Source organism: Salmo salar, chromosome 16 (genome assembly GCF_965601325.2).
Source record: "Salmo salar chromosome 16, fSalSal1, whole genome shotgun sequence".
Lineage (NCBI taxonomy): Eukaryota > Metazoa > Chordata > Actinopteri > Salmoniformes > Salmonidae > Salmo > Salmo salar.
The window spans coordinates 35,568,878-35,589,269 of NC_138306.1; the positions used below are offsets into that span (position 1 = coordinate 35,568,878).

The 20,392-nt window shown below is 43.1% G+C and overlaps 2 protein-coding genes and 1 pseudogene across 4 annotated transcripts; 1 reads left to right on the forward strand and 2 right to left on the reverse strand.

Moving 5' to 3' along the window:
- Positions 1 to 45: 45 nt before the first annotated feature.
- Positions 46 to 9,002, reverse strand: LOC106573694 (U3 small nucleolar RNA-associated protein 4 homolog). Of its 2 annotated transcripts, none has more exons than XM_014148976.3 (17): positions 8,860 to 9,002; positions 8,325 to 8,512; positions 7,921 to 8,109; positions 7,728 to 7,812; positions 7,474 to 7,563; positions 7,138 to 7,349; positions 6,733 to 6,907; positions 6,536 to 6,627; positions 6,267 to 6,363; positions 6,034 to 6,098; positions 5,715 to 5,837; positions 5,138 to 5,291; positions 4,867 to 4,973; positions 4,645 to 4,740; positions 4,306 to 4,491; positions 3,972 to 4,082; positions 46 to 411 (listed from the first exon to the last, which is right to left on the reverse strand). In XM_014148976.3, the coding sequence occupies exons 1-17, from the start codon at positions 8,903 to 8,905 to the stop codon at positions 295 to 297; spliced, it is 2,133 nt and encodes a 710-aa protein (XP_014004451.1). In that variant the 5' UTR covers positions 8,906 to 9,002; the 3' UTR covers positions 46 to 294. The 2 variants fall into 2 exon arrangements, with proteins under 2 accessions (XP_014004451.1, XP_014004452.1); XM_014148977.3 differs by having other exon boundaries at positions 8,325 to 8,493; positions 8,860 to 9,001.
- Positions 9,003 to 9,187: 185 nt separating this feature from the next.
- Positions 9,188 to 10,596, forward strand: LOC106573698 (chromosome transmission fidelity protein 8 homolog; annotated as a pseudogene). Its single transcript, XR_014380802.1, has 3 exons — positions 9,188 to 9,213; positions 9,513 to 9,619; positions 9,733 to 10,596. The product of XR_014380802.1 is annotated as a chromosome transmission fidelity protein 8 homolog (transcript).
- A 2,487-nt stretch (positions 10,597 to 13,083) lies between these two features.
- On the reverse strand, positions 13,084 to 18,183 carry LOC106573695 (hyaluronan synthase 3-like). Its single transcript, XM_014148979.3, has 3 exons — positions 17,539 to 18,183; positions 16,653 to 16,754; positions 13,084 to 16,525 (listed from the first exon to the last, which is right to left on the reverse strand). Exons 1-3 carry the CDS (start codon positions 18,181 to 18,183, stop codon positions 15,596 to 15,598), a joined length of 1,677 nt encoding a protein of 558 aa, XP_014004454.3. The 3' UTR covers positions 13,084 to 15,595.
- Between the last annotated feature and the right edge of the window lie 2,209 nt (positions 18,184 to 20,392).

Sequence of the window (20,392 nt, forward strand, 5' to 3'; positions counted from 1 at the left end):
GGCAATTTTAGGTCATTACCTTGCAAAAACTGACAAAACAGTCTGTACATTACAGTAAATATTTTATTTATTACTGTATCAAACAGTCTTTACAAAGCATGGGTCAGGGGTGTTTAGAGACAGGCTGTGCTCCGATTCCCTTCCCTGCTCCTGAAATGTGCAACTGGTCACAGCAGTCGCAATCTTTTAAAATGCAATGAATGTGTGCCCACTTCGGGTAGAAGGATAGAGAATCGAAGGACAGCCACAGACAGACAAAAAAAAAAAAAAAAAAAACACACCTCTCCCTATTGTTTATGTGGCAAACTTTTTCTGTCTGACGGGAGCAGGTAGCTGGGATGCGATGGCCAGGAGGGGGCGCTCCACCATCACCAGAGACTGATCACCCAGCAGACTCACAGACAGCAAGTCCTACACAGGAAACACATCAGAGGATAGAGAAACTGATATGACCCATTATCACATTTATAGAATCTAAACATCTCATTATTGTATATTAGGGGTCTAACCAAACCCACGGTTTGGTACGTATTGCAGTTTTGGTGTCACGGTTCGGTTTCGGTACAGCAGGAAAATGAAATGCCATTCACATTGTTCAGCATTCACAATGTTCCTGGAATTGTCTGTTATGACAGGATTGGTATGTTGGGCCTCAAGTTTCCACTCTGAAGCTGCATTTGTAATAGAGGTCGACTGATTAATCGGAACGGCCGATTAATTAGGGCCGATCTCAAGTTTTCATAACAATGGGTAATCAGCATTTTTGGACACCGATCATGGTCGATTACATTGCACTCCACGAGGAGACTGCGTGGCAGGCTGACTACCTGTTATGCGAGTGCAGCAAGGAGCCAAGGTAAGGTGCTAGCTAGCATTAAACTTATCTTATAAAAACAATGAATCTTAACATAATCACAAGTTAACTACACATGGTTGATGATATTACTAGTTTATCTAGGTTGTCCTGCGTTGCATATAATCGATGCGGTGCCTTTTAATTTATCATTGAATCACAGCCTACTTCGCCAAACGGGTGATTTAACAAGCACATTCGCGAAAAAAGCACTGTGGTTGCACCAATGTACCTAACCATAAACATCAACGCCTTCTTAAAATCAATACACAAGTATATTTTTAAACCTGCATATTTAGTTAATATTGCCTGCTAACATGAAATTGTGTCACTTCTCTTGCGTTCTGTGCAACAGAGTCAGGGTATATGCAGCAGTTTGGGCCGCCTGGCTCGTTGTGAACTGTGTGAAGACCATTTCTTCCTAACAAAGACAGCCAACTTCGCCAAACGGGGGATGATTTAACAAAAGCGCATTTGCGAATAAAGCACAATCGTTGCACGAATGTACCTAACCATAAACATAAATGCCTTTCTTAAAATCAATAAACAGAAGAATATTTTTTTAAACCTGCATATTTAGTTAAAAGAAATTCATGTTAGCAGGCAATATTAAACTAGGGAAATTGTGTCACTTCTCTTGCGTTCATTGCACGCAGAGTCAGGGTATATGCAACAGTTTGGGCCGCCTAACTCGTTGCGAACTAATTTGCCAGAATTGTATGTAATTATGACATAACATTGAAGGTTGTGCAATGGATGCCACCCGTTAGATAAAATACGGAACGGTTCCATATTTCACTGAAAGAATAAACGTTTTGTTTTCTAAATGATAGTTTCCGGATTTGACCATATTAATGACCTAAGGCTCGTATTTCTGTGTGTTATTATATTATAATTAAGTCTATGATTTGATAGAGCAGTCTGACTGAGCGGTGGTAGGCAGCAGCAGGCTCGTAAGCTTTCATTCAAACAGCACTTTACTGTGTTTGCCAGCAGCGCTGTTTATGACTTCAAGCCTATCAACTCCCGAGATTAGGCTGGCAATACTAAAGTACCTATTAGAACAACCAATAGTCAAAGGTATATGAAATACAAATGGTATAGAGAGAAATAGTCCTATAATAAATACAACCTAAAACATCTTACCTGGGAATACTAAAGACTCATGTTAAAAGGAACCACCAGCTTTCATATGTTCTCATGTTCTGAGCAAGGAACTTAAACGTTAGCTTTTTTTACATGGCACATATTGCACTTTTAGCTTCTTCTCCAACACTGTGTTTTTGCATTATTTCCAGAACATGATTCATTATTTATTTGAGACTAAATAGATTTTATTGATGTATTATATTAAGTTAAAATAAAAGTGTTCATTGTTCATTCAGTATTGTTGTAATTGTCATTATTACAAATATATATAAAAATCATATATTCTGGTCCTCCAATAATCGGTATCGGCGTTGAAAAATCATAAATCGGTCGACCTCCAATTTGTAACCATGTGGGAGGTGGGAATTTACTAGTTGTGAAGTCGTAAATACCAGTTGGATGCGTTCATGTGATTTGAACTCATTGAGAAACACTGATTGGCTAATGGCCAACCAGCTGCATCAACCATAAACTAAAAGTACAGCTTCATGCTTGTAAACAAATTAAAGAGTTTAAAAAACATTAGATTGCCTTCTATAAATAGTGTTTTGTTGTTGCATTTAACTGCCGAAAATGCTGTTACGAGGCAATTTCCTTAGTAGGTAACGTCAGAGGTCACCGTGTGGGAGAAGTGGGTGCTCAGCATGATAAACGAGTTTCCCTACTAATAATTACCAGTTGGAGAGCCGTTCGAGTGGATTTTTCCCCAGTTGTATGTGGTAAATTCCCACTTGGTTACAAACGCACCATGACACAGCCTCTTCTCAGTGCCAGATGTGCTTTTGTGACTCTCATAAAAGGAGGTGTGTCTGTAGCACGGTACATCTCCCACTCCAGAGTAATGTGATGGGCGGTCAATGTTAAGCACAACACAGTATTGGCCAATTCCTTGAAAACTTCGGCTTTGGTTTGATGAATTTGGTGCACGGGGGAAGCTCGTAACGTGGCTTCAGCACTGTTACAAGGTGCTGAAACCCCTATTCTTAACCAAAGAGAATAGGCACATATGTGGCTATAAACCAAAGACTGTAAAAAAATATATAATTATAAACTGGGTGGTTCGAGCCCTGAATGCTGATTGGCTGACAGCTGTGGTATATCAGACTGTATACCACAGGTATGACAAAACATTATTTTTACTGCTCTAATTACATTGGTAACCAGTTTATAATAGCAATAAGGCACCTCGGGGGTTTGAGGTAAATGGCCAATATACCACAGCGTTGCGTCGTGCTTAAGAACAGCCTTTAGCCGTGGTATATTGGCCATATACCACACCCCCCGTGCCTTATTGCTTAAATATAGCCCACCTATCGATCTTGTAATTTCTTTGGCCCGGTCAAAATCACCTGCTTGAACGCAGAGGGGAGGTGATGTGTTTCTTTGCGCTTCCTTGCTCTGGAAGACTGGGGCGATGTTGACGTAAATGTGTCAACATATTTGAGGTGTTGGCAGCTGCATAGGCTATTCTTGTTGAGCGTGGAGACATACTGTTAACGTTTGATCCACAACCCTCTGTCAATCCTCCTTGTAATCTACTAGGAAGTCAAAATGTTCCCAAACTGGAGAATCTTCCACCTGGTTTATCACCCCCACTACTCGCCATCGTACAGAGCTACATTAGTTCCCGGCTGCGCCTCACAAAAAGGACAGTTTGAAACATGCCAATTAAGATTAGAATTTTGATTAGGCATAGGCTCTTGTTGTTTCAACAGAATAGCCTGAAACAATTTTTCAGCTCAGATTTACTTGAGGCATGTGTCAACAACATAGCGTAGGCATAGCCTATAGGCCTAGTGTTTCTATTTGTATGTATTCATTTGGGTTCACAGAGACCGAACCAAGGTCCCCCATCGAACAGTTTGGTACGAATATGTGTACTGTTACAATCCTACTGTATATAAGATATATCCAACAGAATCCTGATATTGTCCCACTTTGGGTTCTACCTGGCCAAACAGACACTCACCTGGAAGGTTTTACATATTTTGAAAGCATGGAGGTGACTGGGCCTCTCCTGCTCTGATAGGCTTCTGAGGGTCATCTGATTGTAGAACTGGGTCTTCTGGTCAGGGAGGGGCTGAAAGGGTAGAGGGTGACAGTGTTAACCTCACAGGCCAGTAAAAGCAGGTGTATTCTAATGATAGTCAATATGACCCATAATAGGCCACTAAACCAACACTGTTCCTTTAATAGATGAAAAGGCTCAACTGAGAAGGACTGCTAAAGGCCATTATGACAAGGACATTGATGGATAAACACTTTAAAGAAAGATGCCTGTAGGAGAGATGCAGGTTTCTTACCAGACTTTGGTCGATGATGCAGAACATGTGCATGTCGTGCAAGAGGATCTGCTCAGGATTTTTAGGGTTGAAGGTCACGTGGGTGACGGGTGTGTCCCGGTCCAACCACAAGTTGTGGAGCCCCTGCTTCTGAAGCTTTCGGCTCCAGTCTGTGTACTGCTTCTCCACTATAGAGTACTCAAATATCTATAGACATGGACCAAAGAACAGTCAGCATATCTACACGTGTCAGAGTACTAAATCATAAACCTATGGGAGAAATCACAAGTTTCCTCAAGATCACTCCGTGCGTGACAGTACAGTATGCAATGGCAGTATGAGAGATGGCATGGTGTTTACCTGTTGGTCAGCGTGCACCATGGTCAGGTTGTTGGTGGTGGGGTGGATCCCCATGGCACTGGGACAGGAACTATACACAGGTACAATACAGTGGAGCTGGAACACAAGAACAGGGTCATGTGAGGCTGTCATTGGAAACAGATTACACTACTTTTACAGTGTTACTTTTAGTCTTACAGAACAGCTGTAGAGCTTGACTGGATCAGTGGAAAACACACTCACCTTTAGTTTCTGTACATTGTAGACGTGGATCTCACAGTCACTATTTGCTGTCGCCAGCCACTTCCCATCCACACTGTTAGTCATTAAGTGAATGGGCTGTCTGGACCCTGGAGAAGGAAACAGCAGAGTGAGGCCATGTTACCAAAAACAGAGATTAGGTTATCCAGCACAAAGCTTTGGTTTTTCAGTGAAGAACATCAAAATTGCAGTTTCAGCAAGCAGTTTGCCAGTTGACAGGTCAGATAACCAATATTGCCGATGATCCACTGACCTGACTTAGGCTTGAGGGTGTGCACATACTTGCACTCAGATTGGCTAAGGGCAATAACGAGGACTGATTGGCTGAAAGCAGCAAACAGTTTGGAGGAGTCTGAAGAGAAACACAGCTGGTGTGCAGAGCGCAGGACCTTTGGAAGCTTGGGTACCTGGGGGAAAGAGAGATTTGTAATACTTATCTTACTGAACAATGTATGAGGAGAACAAGACTGGGTTCAACCAGCAATGTTGCCATTTTAAACTGACATTTTAAAGCACTGACAAATGGTGCCATGTACTTGATGCTTAGTCTAAATATTAGGGTGAAATTATTGTCTAGTCAAAGCTGGACCATTTGAATGATTATAAATTTGACTGTGCCTTGGGAGAGTGAAAGCACACAATCGTTTTTCAGATTCAACAAGCTCAAATGACATTCAACTAGAATAAACAGGATTTTATGAATTAGTCAAACAATGAAATGGGATTTGTGTAGCAGATCAGCAAACCCCTTTTGCAAACATGATAAAGTAGGTGAGGAGGCCGGTTGTGTGTCTAACATAATGGAGACCACAATCAAGACTTGGTAATACCTTGGTTATGCTGATGTCGTTATTGTCCGTCTGCAGCCTGTAGAGACGTACACTGGACATGGTGGAGTAGGCTAGCCATCCTCCACAGGAGGACAGAGCACTGCAGCAGATATGATCCTCACCCTGAAGGGAAACATCACAGAAAAACAAAACTACAGTTGCAGGATTTCTTCGGCATGACATAAACTCAGACTATGCCACTCAAATTCAATGCATACTGTCATTATATCAGCTAAAATGAAATTCCCAAAGGTGAGGTGATTTTGGATAGTTCTACAGATTGAGGTGATAAACAGTTGTATGCAGGAGAAATACCTACCTTTCTCTTGAGATGGAGGAGTTTCTCAGGTTTCCTCTTCAGAGGCAAGCTGTCGCCTGGCTTCCCTGAAAGTTAGAGAGATGTGTTGTCAAATACAGCACACAATTACTATACCCATTAGACAAGTGTGATAATCACTCCCCTTTGTTTGAAAAGTTGCCACAATAATTTGCATGATATTGACTGTATTTCTCCCATCTCCCTCTTTCCATCCGTGCGAGTGAGATTCTCACCATGTCCATCACTCTCTCCCAGTCTCCACAGCTCCAGCTGGCCAGGGAACTGGAAGAGCAGTAGCCCTGCCTTCTTTGCACAAAATACTAGATTCCGCTGAAAAGAACAGTAAAAACAGGATCAAATCAAGATTTTTTGTGCAATTCTATAACAATCTGTTCAACGTTAATATGAACATTCTGTTGAATTCACTATTCACAATCTATGCAATTAACATTACTTGCAACAGCTCTGATACTAGAGTAATTTCTACTAGTTCCGTACTCACATGGGGAAAGTGGATCTTGCGAAGTGCCGAAGCATGTGACCGCTCATCAAACTTCTCCAAGAGGGGTCTCACTACAAGCTGGGTATCCATACCTGAAGAGAGAATGTATCCAGAATTAGTAATGCAGTCAATATAGGGCAACATTTGTTGTACTACAGTAGCATTTCACCCTCATCCATTTGAACATTAGCACTGACCTCCAGAGACGATGGCAGTCTCGATCTCAGCCAGGGCTCTGACATCATGCGTGTGGTTCTTGAAGGTCCTGGTTCTGACCCACTCCTTGTCCTGCTGCTGCTGCAGAGTAGGAGCAATGAACTGGAACTGGATCACAGTGCCCTCTGACGTCCCCGCCACCACACTGCTCTCATCCTGTCAATCATACACAGACCAGTCTACAAGGAAGCTCCACTCTAGTCAATCCTACGAATTCACATTAGTTGGGTCAAACAAATCATGTTCACCTGATATATATGGATTCAGACAATCAAAGAGACATCTACATTCTCTGGCACCTCCTAATAAACAGAGTGCAACAATCTGGAAGGAGGGATAAGATATTGGTAAAGGCCAAGTGTCCATCACAGTGAACACCATCTCACCTTGGAGACAGACAGTGCAAGCACATCCCACTTGGTCACCAGGTGTGTTTTGACAAGCGTGCCGGTGTGTCCGTCCCAGACTTGGACCTTCCCAGCAGAGTCACCGCTGATGATAGTACAGTCTGACAGGAAGACTACACTCCAGACTACAGTCTCCCGACTCTTAGAGCCTCCAAAGCCCCGGTCCACCAGGAGCCTCTGTACAGCACGACCTGAAACAACAAACACTGGAGGTCAGGATCAAACAAGTCCAAAATTGGAAACCTATCAAAAATGCACTGTGGTTAGCTTACTAACTGTCTGACAATATTTTTTACATGGCTGTTCCTAACTCACCTGTCGGGACATCAAAGACACGGATCATGTCCATCATGCCAGCAGCAATCTGTGTGCCAGAGGGGTGCCAGGAGAGGGATATGATGCGACCTGAAAGACAGGATTACACAGTTTAAACTGCACTAGAAGAGGTCAGTTGTCAACACAGCTGCAACCCCATTGACAGCAAGGATGCCAAATCATATTAAGAAAGGTTGCAATGTAAGGAAGGAACAAATGTTTAGACAAGTGAATCAATCCTCTGTTCAATTCACCTTTCTGTCTGTCCAGATTGCGCTCAAACTGAATGCGCTCTTCAAGTACCTCAAACAACTTCACTGTCCCATCTTCACATCCGATCTAACATGTTTAGAAAAAAATACATTATTTAAATTTCAGCTAAAGTCAGCATGAAAAACACAAATTCCAATATGTTTGAAAGGACACTATTACAGAGAGGTGACTGACTGCTAAGTGTGTCCCCTGAGAATTGCTGGTGATGGTCCAAATGGGGCCCCCATATGCCTCCAGGGAGTACTTGGGTCTCAGGTTCTCCAGATCGTATTCTGTGATTTCTCCATTTAGGCCAGCACTGAACAGGCGTCCTCCAACCCAACACAGGGCCTCGATTGACCGGGAGTCCTTCCCTGGAATAACCTGCAGATTCCAAAACAAGTGTTAATTAATGGCAAGTTTGACAACCAACCGTGGGTGTATTTCTGTCGATAATGTTAATCAACAATAAGCATCAACAATGTCCTAAGAAGGGAGCTGTAAAGCCTTTTAAGTGTGCTATAATGTAGACTAACGATCAAGCATAATGTTTATTTTCATTCTGAATAGGCCATACATTTATACAACGAGTTACTAACCTTTTCCTGGAAATAGTGGTCTGCGAAGTTGAAAATCTCCACACTCCCATCCATTCGTCCCAGGGCCAATCTCTCTGTGTGGGCATTGAATGCCATAGCTCTGATGGCAGTTGGCATGTAGTCGAAAAATCGAACCCGGTGCACTTTAAACTCCCCCATTGTCGCTAATCTAAGAAAACAGTTCGATGCTAAAATTAAGAGGATTAACAGTTTTGCATGGAAGTCATTATTGTTATGCAGTTAGCTAGCCTCGTGCCGTGTGTTAACTTCCGGCTAAACTGTTATAATGCGATGCAAGTCATAATTTGAAACATGTAAGCAACAAAATGGCTAACTAAAAACAAAATAGCTCGCTAATTAGTTCACGTTCACTTAGTTAGCTAACTAGCTACGTTACTTGGCGCAAACTATTTGGTTGGTTAGCTAGCTGCTCGTTTGACACTGAAAGAACACCGCTTGCCTATGCGCAAATCATTATATTGTTGACATGTAACAATTTATAATGCACATACAAACAGTTAAAGAAAACGCTTACTTTTATCGTCCCTTTCTTTAGTATTTTCTTCACTTTTCCCAAACATTAATTCCTATATCCACACGTTGAATTACAGCAGACACCACGTTGGACACCTTTGAACCGGAAACGAAAACCACTACATGCAAGTGACGCGACTGTGCGCCGGATGAAGGTGGGACATCTTCCTGGCGGGAAAAACATGAAAACAAACAGGACTTGTCAGTGACAGAATTAGTGTTAATGCGTCATTATATTTACCTAACAATATTGCACTGATTGCCTGTGTTACATCTCTCTTCTTCTCCTCCCCTGTCAGTGTTTCAGTTATCTTTCTGCGAGCAGCACAATGGTTCAAATTGTTGAAACCTCAAGGTAAGACTTCTCAATCATCTGAATTCTTATACATGGTCAATTCAGAGAAGTTTTGTCTGTCTCGTCGCAGAGTATGAAAACATTCAGGATATTATAACTTCCCTAACTAGCTAACTATTTCATTTCATCAGATGGTAATGGACAGAGTTCGATCTGTTGAGAGACTGACAGCATTGACACTCGCAATCAGTCAGCTGTTGTGTATAAAAGATGAATTTCATAATGTTTAGTGACAATGTTTGATGTCTATGTATTTGGTGAATACATCTGTTTCTACTCCCCTATCCATCCCTGTCCAGTGTGGATGGTCCTGGTCCTACTGAGTGGCTGCTGGTTGAACTCCAGGGGGAGATGATGTCCAGGCAGATCTCTGAACCTGATGGGAGATTTGCTCTACACCAAAGAGGCACATGACAACATGGCACTATAATGCAGTGCTAGTACACTCTTCTGTTACCTCTTTCCAATCAGAGATGTTGTTTCTTGTCTTTACTGTGCTCACCTGTGTCCCCTCTCCAGGGTGTACCTGTGCTCATTGTGGGACACCACATCCTCTATGGGAAGGTGGTCAAACTGGAGAAGCCCTTCGCTGTTTTGATGAAACACTCCCACAAGGGGAGAAGGTTCCCATGGAAATCAACCAGCAGAACCCCACCACCTACTCTATTTCTGCCCTCATCAAGAAGAAGCTCATCTTCAATACTCGCCCAAAGCCCATCATCACTAATGTGCCCAAGAAAGTGTAGTGAAGTGCTTGGTCATATGCATTATAGGGCTCACTGTCGCAAAACAATTTTAACTGGGAAAAAAGTTCCTGTTGCAGTCTGTTTTCTTCCGCTTTGTACCTAACGACCTTGACCCTGGTCACCTCTGTGGGAGCAAAGGACATGCTGCACTCTTAATGACTCCAGACCCACAAGTATGGAGCACACATTGCAAGACTGTACTTGGGACACACTCCTCTGACTTGAGGTTATGGGACATCTGAAACTAGGCTGTGTGCATATTTGTTTTGTTATGTCAGTGCTGGAATTTACTAAACGCTGTGGTGTATTATTAAAATATCTTTATTGTTGCACTTATCAAATGACAGGATTTAGTAATGCCTTGACATGACATTTGTACAGTGATTATTTTCAGATGGGGAAGAAATCGCCACAACAGTCGAATGAGAATATTTTTTATTCAGATAAAAAATACATTTTTTTTTCAACTGCTGTACAAGTCGGGAAAATAACTGTTTTGATTTGAAATACAAAACCTTTTTCCAACAACATGTCTTGCCTTTTATAATTAAAGATGTACATAATGAAATACATAGGTGGTTACAATACTTTATTTTCAGCTATTACATACCAATAAAATATGTATTTTATCTTTCAATAGCCATATGCTGGTGCATGATTCTGAGTTTTTCTGTACCCTACTACTGTATTAGAAATGCTATCTTGGTTTATTACTTTTTTAATCCCTAAATCGTAATAGGGATAATGGTAATATGAGTGATGTCTCATCCATGAAACTACAAAAAGACCAGTGTAGCAATGTTGAGCACTAGAGACCAAACTACACTGAATAACAGATCATTGTGCTAACTACATCACATTGTAAAAATAATGTAAACCGCTATTGTTTCATGAAATGTACAAATCCCATAGTTCCTTTTAAATAGTCTATTCTTAAACCCATAATTCTTGTACATCTTCAAAATATCTTTGAATACATACAATACACAAAATATATTACTTTGCAATATACTGTGAAACATTTCCTATATGTAACATTGAATGATGTATGAGCTGAGATACCATGGTTTGTTCTATAGGCTCAACAGTTGTTCTGCGGCATTGAGACACAACTTAGAAAAGTCTGGTATAGATTTTCAGTCACAGACGTATTGAATAGTTACATAATTATATTCAAAACAATTATATTATAAGACTGGGTTTTTTCATGTAAGATATGCTTACAAAATATGGCTGGACATCTACAGTCACTCAGCATTATGAGACCGATTGATTTGTTGTCAGAGGCAGGCAGTATCAAGGAAATCAAAAATTGCTAATGACAATATTGTAGACTGAAAGCAGATGTTCAGCCTGAAAGATAGGCTATAACAAAGATTGTATTTGACATCTCCACACCATACAAACGAATGCCAGACAACACTGTCACAGTCATCTCTATGGTGTCCTTGCCTCTCAATTCTTCACATAATCCCAATAGCTATGTCAGAATCAGAATCACCTTTATTCGCCAAGTAAATTTACATATACTCATAATTTTACTTGCTGATATGGTGCTGCTAGTTTACATACAGTCTTATTACACAGTCACCTGTCATACACACTCAGGAGTAGAAAGGGAAAGGTAGGCCACATCTACATGTTAACACAGATGAATAATAGAGATTAGTTTGCTGTCTGTACACAATTTTAAACACTAAATTCAGTGTTCCAGCATTCAGTACTTATTCCTTAAAGTGGACCAAAGGGGTTGCAAGCATCCCTAGCCTCCTAGAGGCTGTTTATGTGTGTGTTTAGGGGAAAGGGGGAGGGGGAGATCCCTTCTTGGCATGCACATAGAAGTGTAACCATAGATGTTTTTGCTCCATGATGGCTGAAGGGACTAATTCATCCAGCCACACAGTACATATACCGATAAACCCACTATAATTGAGAATTTCAATAAGCATTTTTCTACGGCTGGCCATGCTTTCCACCTGGCTACCCCTACCCCGGTCAATAGCACTGCACCCCCCACAGCTACTCGCCCAAGCCTCCCCCATTTCTCCTTCTCCCAAATCCATCCATCGATCCTCGACTTTGGCGATGTCATTTACAAAATAGCCCCCAACACTCTACTCAACAAATTGGATGCAGTCTATCACAGTGTCATCTGTTTTGTCACCAAAGCCCCATATACTACCCACCACTGCGACCTGTACGCTCTCGTTGGCTGGCCCTCGCTTCATAATCGTCGCCAAACCCACTGGCTCCAGGTCATCTACAAGACCCTGCTAGGTAAAGTCCAAATCGCATCTCTGCATGTCTGTCAGACATATCAGTGTGGATGACGGATCACCAGCTCAAGCTGAACCTCGGCAAGACGGAGCTGCTCTTCCTCCCGGGGAAGGACTGCCCGTTCCATGATCTCGCCATCACGGTTGACAACTCCCTTGTGTCCTCCTCCCAGAGTGCTAAGAACCTTGGCGTGATCCTGGACAACACCCTGTCGTTCTCCACTAACATCAAGGCGGTGACCCGATCCTGTAGGTTCATGCTCTACAACATTCGCAGAGTACGACCCTGCCTCACACAGGAAGCGGCGCAGGTCCTAATCCAGGCACTTGTCATCTCCCGTCTGGATTGCTGCAACTCGCTGTTGGCTGGGCTCCCTGCCTGTGCCATTAAACCCCTACAACTCATCCAGAATGCCGCAGCCCGTCTGGTGTTCAACCTTCCCAAGTTCTCTCACGTCACCCCGCTCCTCCGCTCTCTCCACTGGCTTCCAGTTGAAGCTCGCATCCGCTACAAGACCATGGTGATTGCCTACGGAGCTGTGAAGGGAACGGCACCTCCATACCTTCAGGCTCTGATCAGGCCCTACACCCAAACAAGGGCACTGCGTTCATCCACCACTGGCCTGCTGGCCCCCCTACCTCTGAGGAAGCACAGTTCCCGCTCAGCCCAGTCAAAACTGTTCGCTGCTCTGGCACCCCAATGGTGGAACAAGCTCCCTCACGACGCCAGGACAGCGGAGTCAATCACCACCTTCCGGAGACACCTGAAACCCCACCTCTTTAAGGAATACCTAGGATAGGATAAAGTAATCCTTCTAACCCCCCCCCCCCCCCCCCTTAAAAGATTTAGATGCACTATTGTAAAGTGGTTGTTCCACTGGATATCATAAGGTGAATGCACCATTTTGTAAGTCGCTCTGGATAAGAGCGTCTGCTAAATGACTTAAATGTAATGTAATGTAATGTAAATGAGGGATGCAAACTATATTGAAAGCAGGTGCTTCCACACAGGTGTGGTTCCTGAGTTAATTAACAATTAACATCCCATCATGCTTCGGGCCATCATGCTGGGCAGGCTAATATTTTGGCTACCATGGCTATGCCCCCATCAGTGGTGTAAAGTACTTAAGTAAAAATACTTTAAAGTACTACCTAAGTCGTTTTTTTGGTCATCTGTACCTTACTTTACTATTTATATTTTTGACAACTTTTACTTCACTACATTCCTAAAGAAAATATTGTACTTTTTACTCCATACATTTTTCCTGACACCAAAAAGTACTCGTTACATTTTGAATGCTTAGCAGCAAAAGGAAATTGTCCAATTCACGCAATAATCAAGAGAACATCTCTGGTCATCCCTCTGCCTCTGATCTGGCGGACTCATTAAACTCATTAAACACACATTTATGTCTAAATGTTGGAGTGTGCCCCTGGCTAAAGCAAGAAAATGTTGCCGTCTGGTTTGCTTAATATAAGGAATTTGAAATGATTTATACTTCTACTTTTACTTTTGATACTTAAGTATATTTTAGCGATTACATTTACTTTTGATACTAAAGCATATTTAAAACGAAATACTTTTAGACTTTTACTCAAGTAGTATTTTACTGGGTGACTTTCCCTTTTACTTGAGTCATTTTCTATTAAGTATCTTTACTTTTACTCAAGTATGAGAATTGGGTACTTTTTCCACCACTGGCCCCCATAGGATGACAATGCCCCCCATTGACAGGGCATGAGTGTTTGTGCATGAAAACGATGTAAGCCATATGCCATGGCCGTCTCAGTCACCAGATCTCAACGCAAGACAGCGTTTTCTACCACCATCAACAAAACACCAAATGATGGAATTTCTCGTGGAAGAATGGTGTCACATCCCTCCAATAGAGTTCCAGACAATTGTAGAATCTATGCCAAGGTGCATTGAAGCTGTTCTGGCTCGTGGTGGCCCAACGCCCTATTAAGACACTTTATGTTGGTGTTAACTTTATTTTGGCATTGCACTCAGGAAATAACTTCAAAGTACTACATTTTTGTGGGGGCTCTTTCTCTGTTTAACCCCAATTTCAGTATAAAAAAACTCAAAAATAATATGGTCACAATTCATGGCCACCAACACTTGAAGGAATTGCAAACAATCGTGTGCCTTGTGAAACTGATGTGGAGGTTGCAGTTTTGAGCCCCAACAACAGCAAACTCTGATTCATAGCCAAGACAACACTGCAAAACATATTCCTGGTGGCCCACAAAGTTTGTACTTGAACATCTATATCACCTCTGGAAATGTACTGTACCATCAAATTGACCTACCGCACCATTGGTCGATAGAGGCTGAGCAAGTCTGTAAACAAACATTGTTTTATGTGTCTTGTTTGCACTTTCAAGTTTCAAGTTATGCAATCCTCATTTAATAAAATATGAACACAACTTAAATAGCACACAAGTGGAAACTTCCACGACATTATCTCCATTCTCCAACAACAAAAACACATGTCAACTTAGACATGGTAGCACCTACACTAATACTACCTGACCTTGATAAAATGGGATCATGTTTTTATTTTCTCATTATGGATTTACAACTAATAACAGCAATGGAGTTAGTACTTGTGTTGTATTAATGGTACGACGTGTCAAAAAACAAGTGCTCTTTGGTCATAGTCTACATGATGGAATTAATGTGGGATTGTCCTCACTTGGAAAAGTACATCCTGTAATGAACACTGCTGTATAATGTGTATACAATTTGGCACCCATAGAACAAAATAGCCACAGAAACTCACTGACTCATTCAATTGAGTGTCAATACTCTTGCAAGCCATTAGCTTACGAGCTAAAAGTTTACCCTGGGCCTGTTCATCAGCACCAAATGTATTTGTAAGTTATGTTTGTATGAATGTTAGATTGTCTATCAATTATTGTATTACAAAAATACAACTGTAGATCATTGTGTCTCCTGATTGAGGCAGAGAAGGCCCTCAGCTCAGTGCATCAAGTTGGTAACATATCAACATTGCTTCATACTGACACACACCGTGTCATAGCTCTTACGATCTCTGGTCTATCCTGGCCACACCTTGTCCCACCATGGCCAAACGGGCTGTATGATAATGTGCTTTATATCCATGGTAAGCACCATGCCCACTGGTAGAGGACTCTGTACTGTAGAAAAGGTTTGTAACCTACTTAACCAAGTCTCCCAGGTTAATGTGAGAACTGTCCATCCATTGTCATTCTACAACACATTCATGCCCCATAGGTCCCAGAGGTTTAGCACCATGGAGACAGAGTGGTGGGGCCACAGACTGGCTCAGTTGTTCTAGCAGCACCACAAAGGACTGAACAAGGATCCATGTCTTATGCCTCTGCGTACGGTAGGTGGTACTGCTCCTCCCTCTTGTTGCAGCGCTTAGCCACAATAGCCAGGTAGAGAACCAGCAGAATGAGCCAGTAGCAGGCGTACAGGATGACCCCAGCGATGAGAAGCGCTTTCTCTGTTTCACTGAAGGGCTCTTGGGTCTCACAGTAGATGGTGTAGGCAACCCCACCCAGCAGCACAGCCCCCCACACCGTGACGGGCACCGCCCCTATGAAGTTCACAACAATCTTCCTCCGCCCTGACGTGCCCCAGCCAGCCTTATTGATAGTGAGCAGGGCAAAGATCTTGGCTGGCAGCAGGCTGGACATGTAGAGGAGGGAGTAGAGAGACATGAAGATCATGACCAGACTGCCCCTCAGGAAGCAGGCGTAGGTGGCCTTCACCATGCCAACCAGTTGCACTGTCAACAGGAAGAGAAGGATGTTCCACAGGCGCCCGCGGTAGAACAGGTGGATCACTGTGGCAACCAGGAAGAAGGGGAAGAAACCCGTCACCACAGACTCGTATGTCATCCAAAGGCTGTGCTTGTGGAACCAAAGGGCGTTGTACAGCCACTCTCTGAAGTAGGACTTGCTCCAGCGGGTCTGCTGGTTGAGCCAGCGGAGGTAGCGCGTTGGCGTTTCAGTCTGGCACTTGGAGCGGGCCGTGAACTTGGTCTTGTAACCAAAGCTCAGCACGCGGTTGGTGAGGTGGCGGTCGTCACCGAAGCTGCACTTGCTGCCCAGGAAGGTCTGGTGGTACCATGGCTCCAGGAACTGCTGCAGCAGGGAGTTGCGGTACATGCCCAGGGGACCACTGATACACTGCACACAGCCAAAGTAGGACTGGCAGGCCCGCTCCACGTTGAAGGCCATCCAGTAACGAACACTGCTCAGGAAGGAGATCCACGAGTCATACTTATTCAGGATCTGAAGGGAAACCGAGACAAGTGAGGAGAAACTGTTACTGGTGATTCAGTAGAACTAGTAAGTACATTTAGAAAGGATGACAATAACAACAATGTGACGGGTCTTCTTAGAGAAAGAAGTCTCTCACCTGAACATCTCCACCTACTCCGCCCACCTTTGCATCCTCTTCTAGAATCTTCAGCATCTCTATGGTGCACGCTGGATCCAGAACTGTGTCTGAATCACACACCTGCAAAGCCACACATACACAGGTGCATTATTTCCATCCTTATAATATAACTGACATGGAGCCAAGTTGGTGGTAATGGGATTGGCTTTGACAGTGGATTAATCTAATTTGCTTATCCCATCACACAATCAGCTATTGATCTTACTATGATTGCTGTAGGGATGATATGTGTGCAATACACACTGATGTGGTCTACATTAATAAATTAGTGATTAAGTGTTTATAAATGATTGCGAAAGACCCAAGAATGAAGGCTTAGTGCCACAGCAGGTGTTTCAGGTCCCCTGTGTTTCATCAGGTGCCACTCAAGTTAGCTGGAAGAAATTAGAGACTTCTGACAGCACACAGGTGTTCAAGAAGCATACAGAAGAGATTCAGCTAAACAACTGAACTTTGACCCTGGAAATCCAGTAATATACTGTATTATTGCTCTATGTATACAGTATGCAAGCCCAGGAGCAATGCAGACATTTCAATCAGTTGCTATAATAAGTAACACTTGAGAGGGTATAAAAGAGTACCCACTTGGGAGGGGGAAAAAATGCTGTTCGTGACTGGCCTTTGAGTAATGGGATTACCTCTGTGCGCGTATGTGTGTGTGTGCGCGTGTGTGTGTGTCTGTTCGCAGCTTTGAGATATTGCTCTGTAATGGAAGAGCATCGATACAAGGCCTTGTGCCAAAGTCTGTGGAGACTCAGTCACAAGGAGATAAGGTTACCTATTTATATCAAGCAGGACAGAGGACCCGTTGAGAGATGCAAAATTTAAACACAGAGAGACTTACCTGCATATAGTCCACAGAGTCTCCCAGGGCTTTGAAGGCTGTGTACATCACCTCTCTCTTCCCCCCCCACTCCTGCATGATACAGGAGTAGCGGCAGCCTCTCACTAGCCTGGCCACACGTGCAGCCTCCTGCGCATGCAGGGACGCTGCTCCAGTCCCCCCTCTGCCCACCCCTCCACCCCCGTCACTGTGGTAGTTCCCCTTCCACACCACGCTGCCAGCCTGGTCCACTCCACCCATCACCTCCTGGAAGATGTCCATCATGTAGTGGTCCTCCGACCTGTTCCCGTCCACCACCAGCACCACCTTCAGGCTGGGGAAGGAGATGCGGCGCACGCTGCAAAGGCACTTCCTCAGGTAGTCTGGGTCCTCCTGGTAGGCTGCGATGCACAGGGCCACAGAGCGCCGCAGGTGCTGGGGCCGGGCGGGGCTGCGCATGTGTCTGTGCTCCAGGAAGGCAAACAGGCTCTGGAGGAAAAGATGCAGGGACAGGATGGCTCCGTACAGGCCGAAGGACAGGTGGTGCTGCTCTGTGTGGATGAACTGATAGCCAGTCACATAGGCCAGCAGGATCCCAAACAGGACCACCGCGGCGAAGAGGGTGGTGGTTACGATATGCAGCACAGTCCTACAGCGAGAGGGCATCTGGGGGGGAAAGGAGAGGGGAAGGAGTCAGGATGGGGACAGACAGAAATGTCGGAGGACAGACAGAGCTCAGGTTGGGTTTGGAGGGAGGCAAAACAAGAAACCACATGTGTTTAAGAAAATCCAAAGCAGGTAATACACTTTGAGATGCCTTATATGAATCCATCAAATATCATTTTTAGCCAGGCCTTGAATGTATAAATACATGTGGTTGGGTTTGTTTAGTGGTGAATCTATTTTATATTGCCCACATCAGTAGTTGTCCATACAGTAATAGAGAACACTCAGGGCTAGCTCACATAGGCTTGCCCTGATAAGCTCCTAGGAACTGCGGGCAGATGATGAGGTCACAGGTTTACATGTGTAGACATGTTTATTGGCTCCCTTATTTTGGTAAATGTAATTGTAATTTCCTGTCACACCCTTAACGACCAGTACTCTTCTGAAACATACACTAACTAGGCTATCCACTGTTCATAACACTAAATAATGGGATGGCTACGTCGAAAAGTAAAGATTAAGATTCAAGCAATACCCACATTTTTCCAAATGAAAGAATGTGAAAGACCTCACCTAAAAAATGCAGAATAAACACGGAGAAACAACATAGCCATTTACAACCTTTAAACAATCTCTGGAAATGATGCCTAGTTTATCAGTTGGCCTTCATTTTCCTGACAGACAGAAACAACTTGCTAGAGTAACTTCTGTCTGGCATCTCCAGCAGTCTTCAGACTCAGTCAGACTCTCTCTCTCCTCCCAGGTTAATGACGTTAATTGAAGGCGAGGCAGGGCTTGGCAGACACTCAGGAGTGGCCAGAATGGAGAACAATCCCCCCCCTTTCATTGATTAAATTACCTCCCTGTGCACCCCTCTCAGTTCGCCTGGAGAAAGACGGCCCTCATTCACAGCCTTCATATCATAACATACAATTCTATGGAAAACACTGGCAGAAATGTAATTAACTACTCACAAAGTGGATTTACATCCTGGCACTGTCACACATACTGTACATTCTCTCATCATATTTCTATGAGAACCGCTTTCAATGTAATAATACACTAAGGAACTTGTAACACACACACACAGTCAACCCTGGTGTATATATTATTTATTCTACTGCGTGACCAAATCACTACCCACTTCATATTTGTAAATCCAGTGTGAATAAAGTCCATTATTACAATGCATACTACCTCTCCTAATACTTGTTATTTTTGACTTGACTCTTTCATTGTTATTTATATTGATTAATGTACTGTATTGTTGAGGGAGCTAGCACATAAGCATTTCGCTGCACCTTTTATACATACTGTAAACTTTGTATGTGACGAATAACATGTAGATTTAATTTTATTTAAGCAACTTGTAATTAGAATAAATATGGTACACCACCAGAATAAATAGTACACTACCCAAACTCAATTTCCAGGATATCACATTATTCCAAATGTATTCCACCATGCATGGTATTGTATCTAGAATTGTTTTTGGAAAGTGAGTGCAGATGAATTCAGTGTCTACTGACAACACATAACTATTCCCCTCTGAAGGCCAGTCTATGATCCATGGACCATGGGGGGCAATAAGAGGGGCGAGGCAGCCAGCATGCTCTAAATGCCCCCTGGGCATAGAGAAGATGACAGGCAAGCAGACAGACAGACAGGGACAGGGTCTGTTTGACCCTAATTAGAGAGCCACATTCATTGGGGGGCTGTTAGCAGTCAGGATTAGAGAAGAATAGAGAGGGGGATCCATGTCAAACTCTATGGACTAAAAATCATGTTTCAGGTAGAAACTAGGACTTCCAAGTTGAACTGCACAGCCGATGAATAAACAATAAATAAATAAAACGAAGAGGAACGTTAGTTGTTGCTGTTTTTATGGCATCATGAAAAGTAGAGAAGTTGAACAGTGTCACTTATCACTGATGCAGAAACCCATAGAATTCCAGCCTCTGAAATGTCACATCGCCTAAACAATCACAAAATCAATTCTATAACCACCATACCTTTCTGCGCTAAACCCTCTAATTAACATATCCTCAAAAAGAAAGAGAGAGAGAGAGAGAGAGACCATTTTACTACTATACAATGCACTAACAAGCACAGACTGTAACCCTTCATCACCACTTAAGGCTATATCTGAACAATACTGTAGTCAGTCTCCATGGTAGTGAATGGTCAAAGCCCAGTACTCACTGTGGTG

What these genes read in the sequence shown, in the direction of transcription:
- LOC106573695 (XM_014148979.3), bottom strand. Translation starts at nt 18,183, where the DNA reads ATGCCCTCTCGCTGTAGGACTGTGCTGCATATCGTAACCACCACCCTC. An exon ending in ACTCTGTGGACTATATGCAG is followed by an intron (nt 16,755 to 17,538) that starts GTAAGTCTCTCT and finishes GTGGCTTTGCAG; the next exon opens with GTGTGTGATTCAGACACAGT. An exon ending in GAGTAGGTGGAGATGTTCAG is followed by an intron (nt 16,526 to 16,652) that starts GTGAGAGACTTC and finishes GTTTCCCTTCAG; the next exon opens with ATCCTGAATAAGTATGACTC.
- LOC106573694 (XM_014148976.3), bottom strand. Translation starts at nt 8,905, where the DNA reads ATGTTTGGGAAAAGTGAAGAAAATACTAAAGAAAGGGACGATAAAA. An exon ending in ACGACATCAGCATAACCAAG is followed by an intron (nt 5,292 to 5,714) that starts GTATTACCAAGT and finishes TCTTTCCCCCAG; the next exon opens with GTACCCAAGCTTCCAAAGGT. An exon ending in CACCCTCAAGCCTAAGTCAG is followed by an intron (nt 4,974 to 5,137) that starts GTCAGTGGATCA and finishes TTCCTTCTCCAG; the next exon opens with GGTCCAGACAGCCCATTCAC.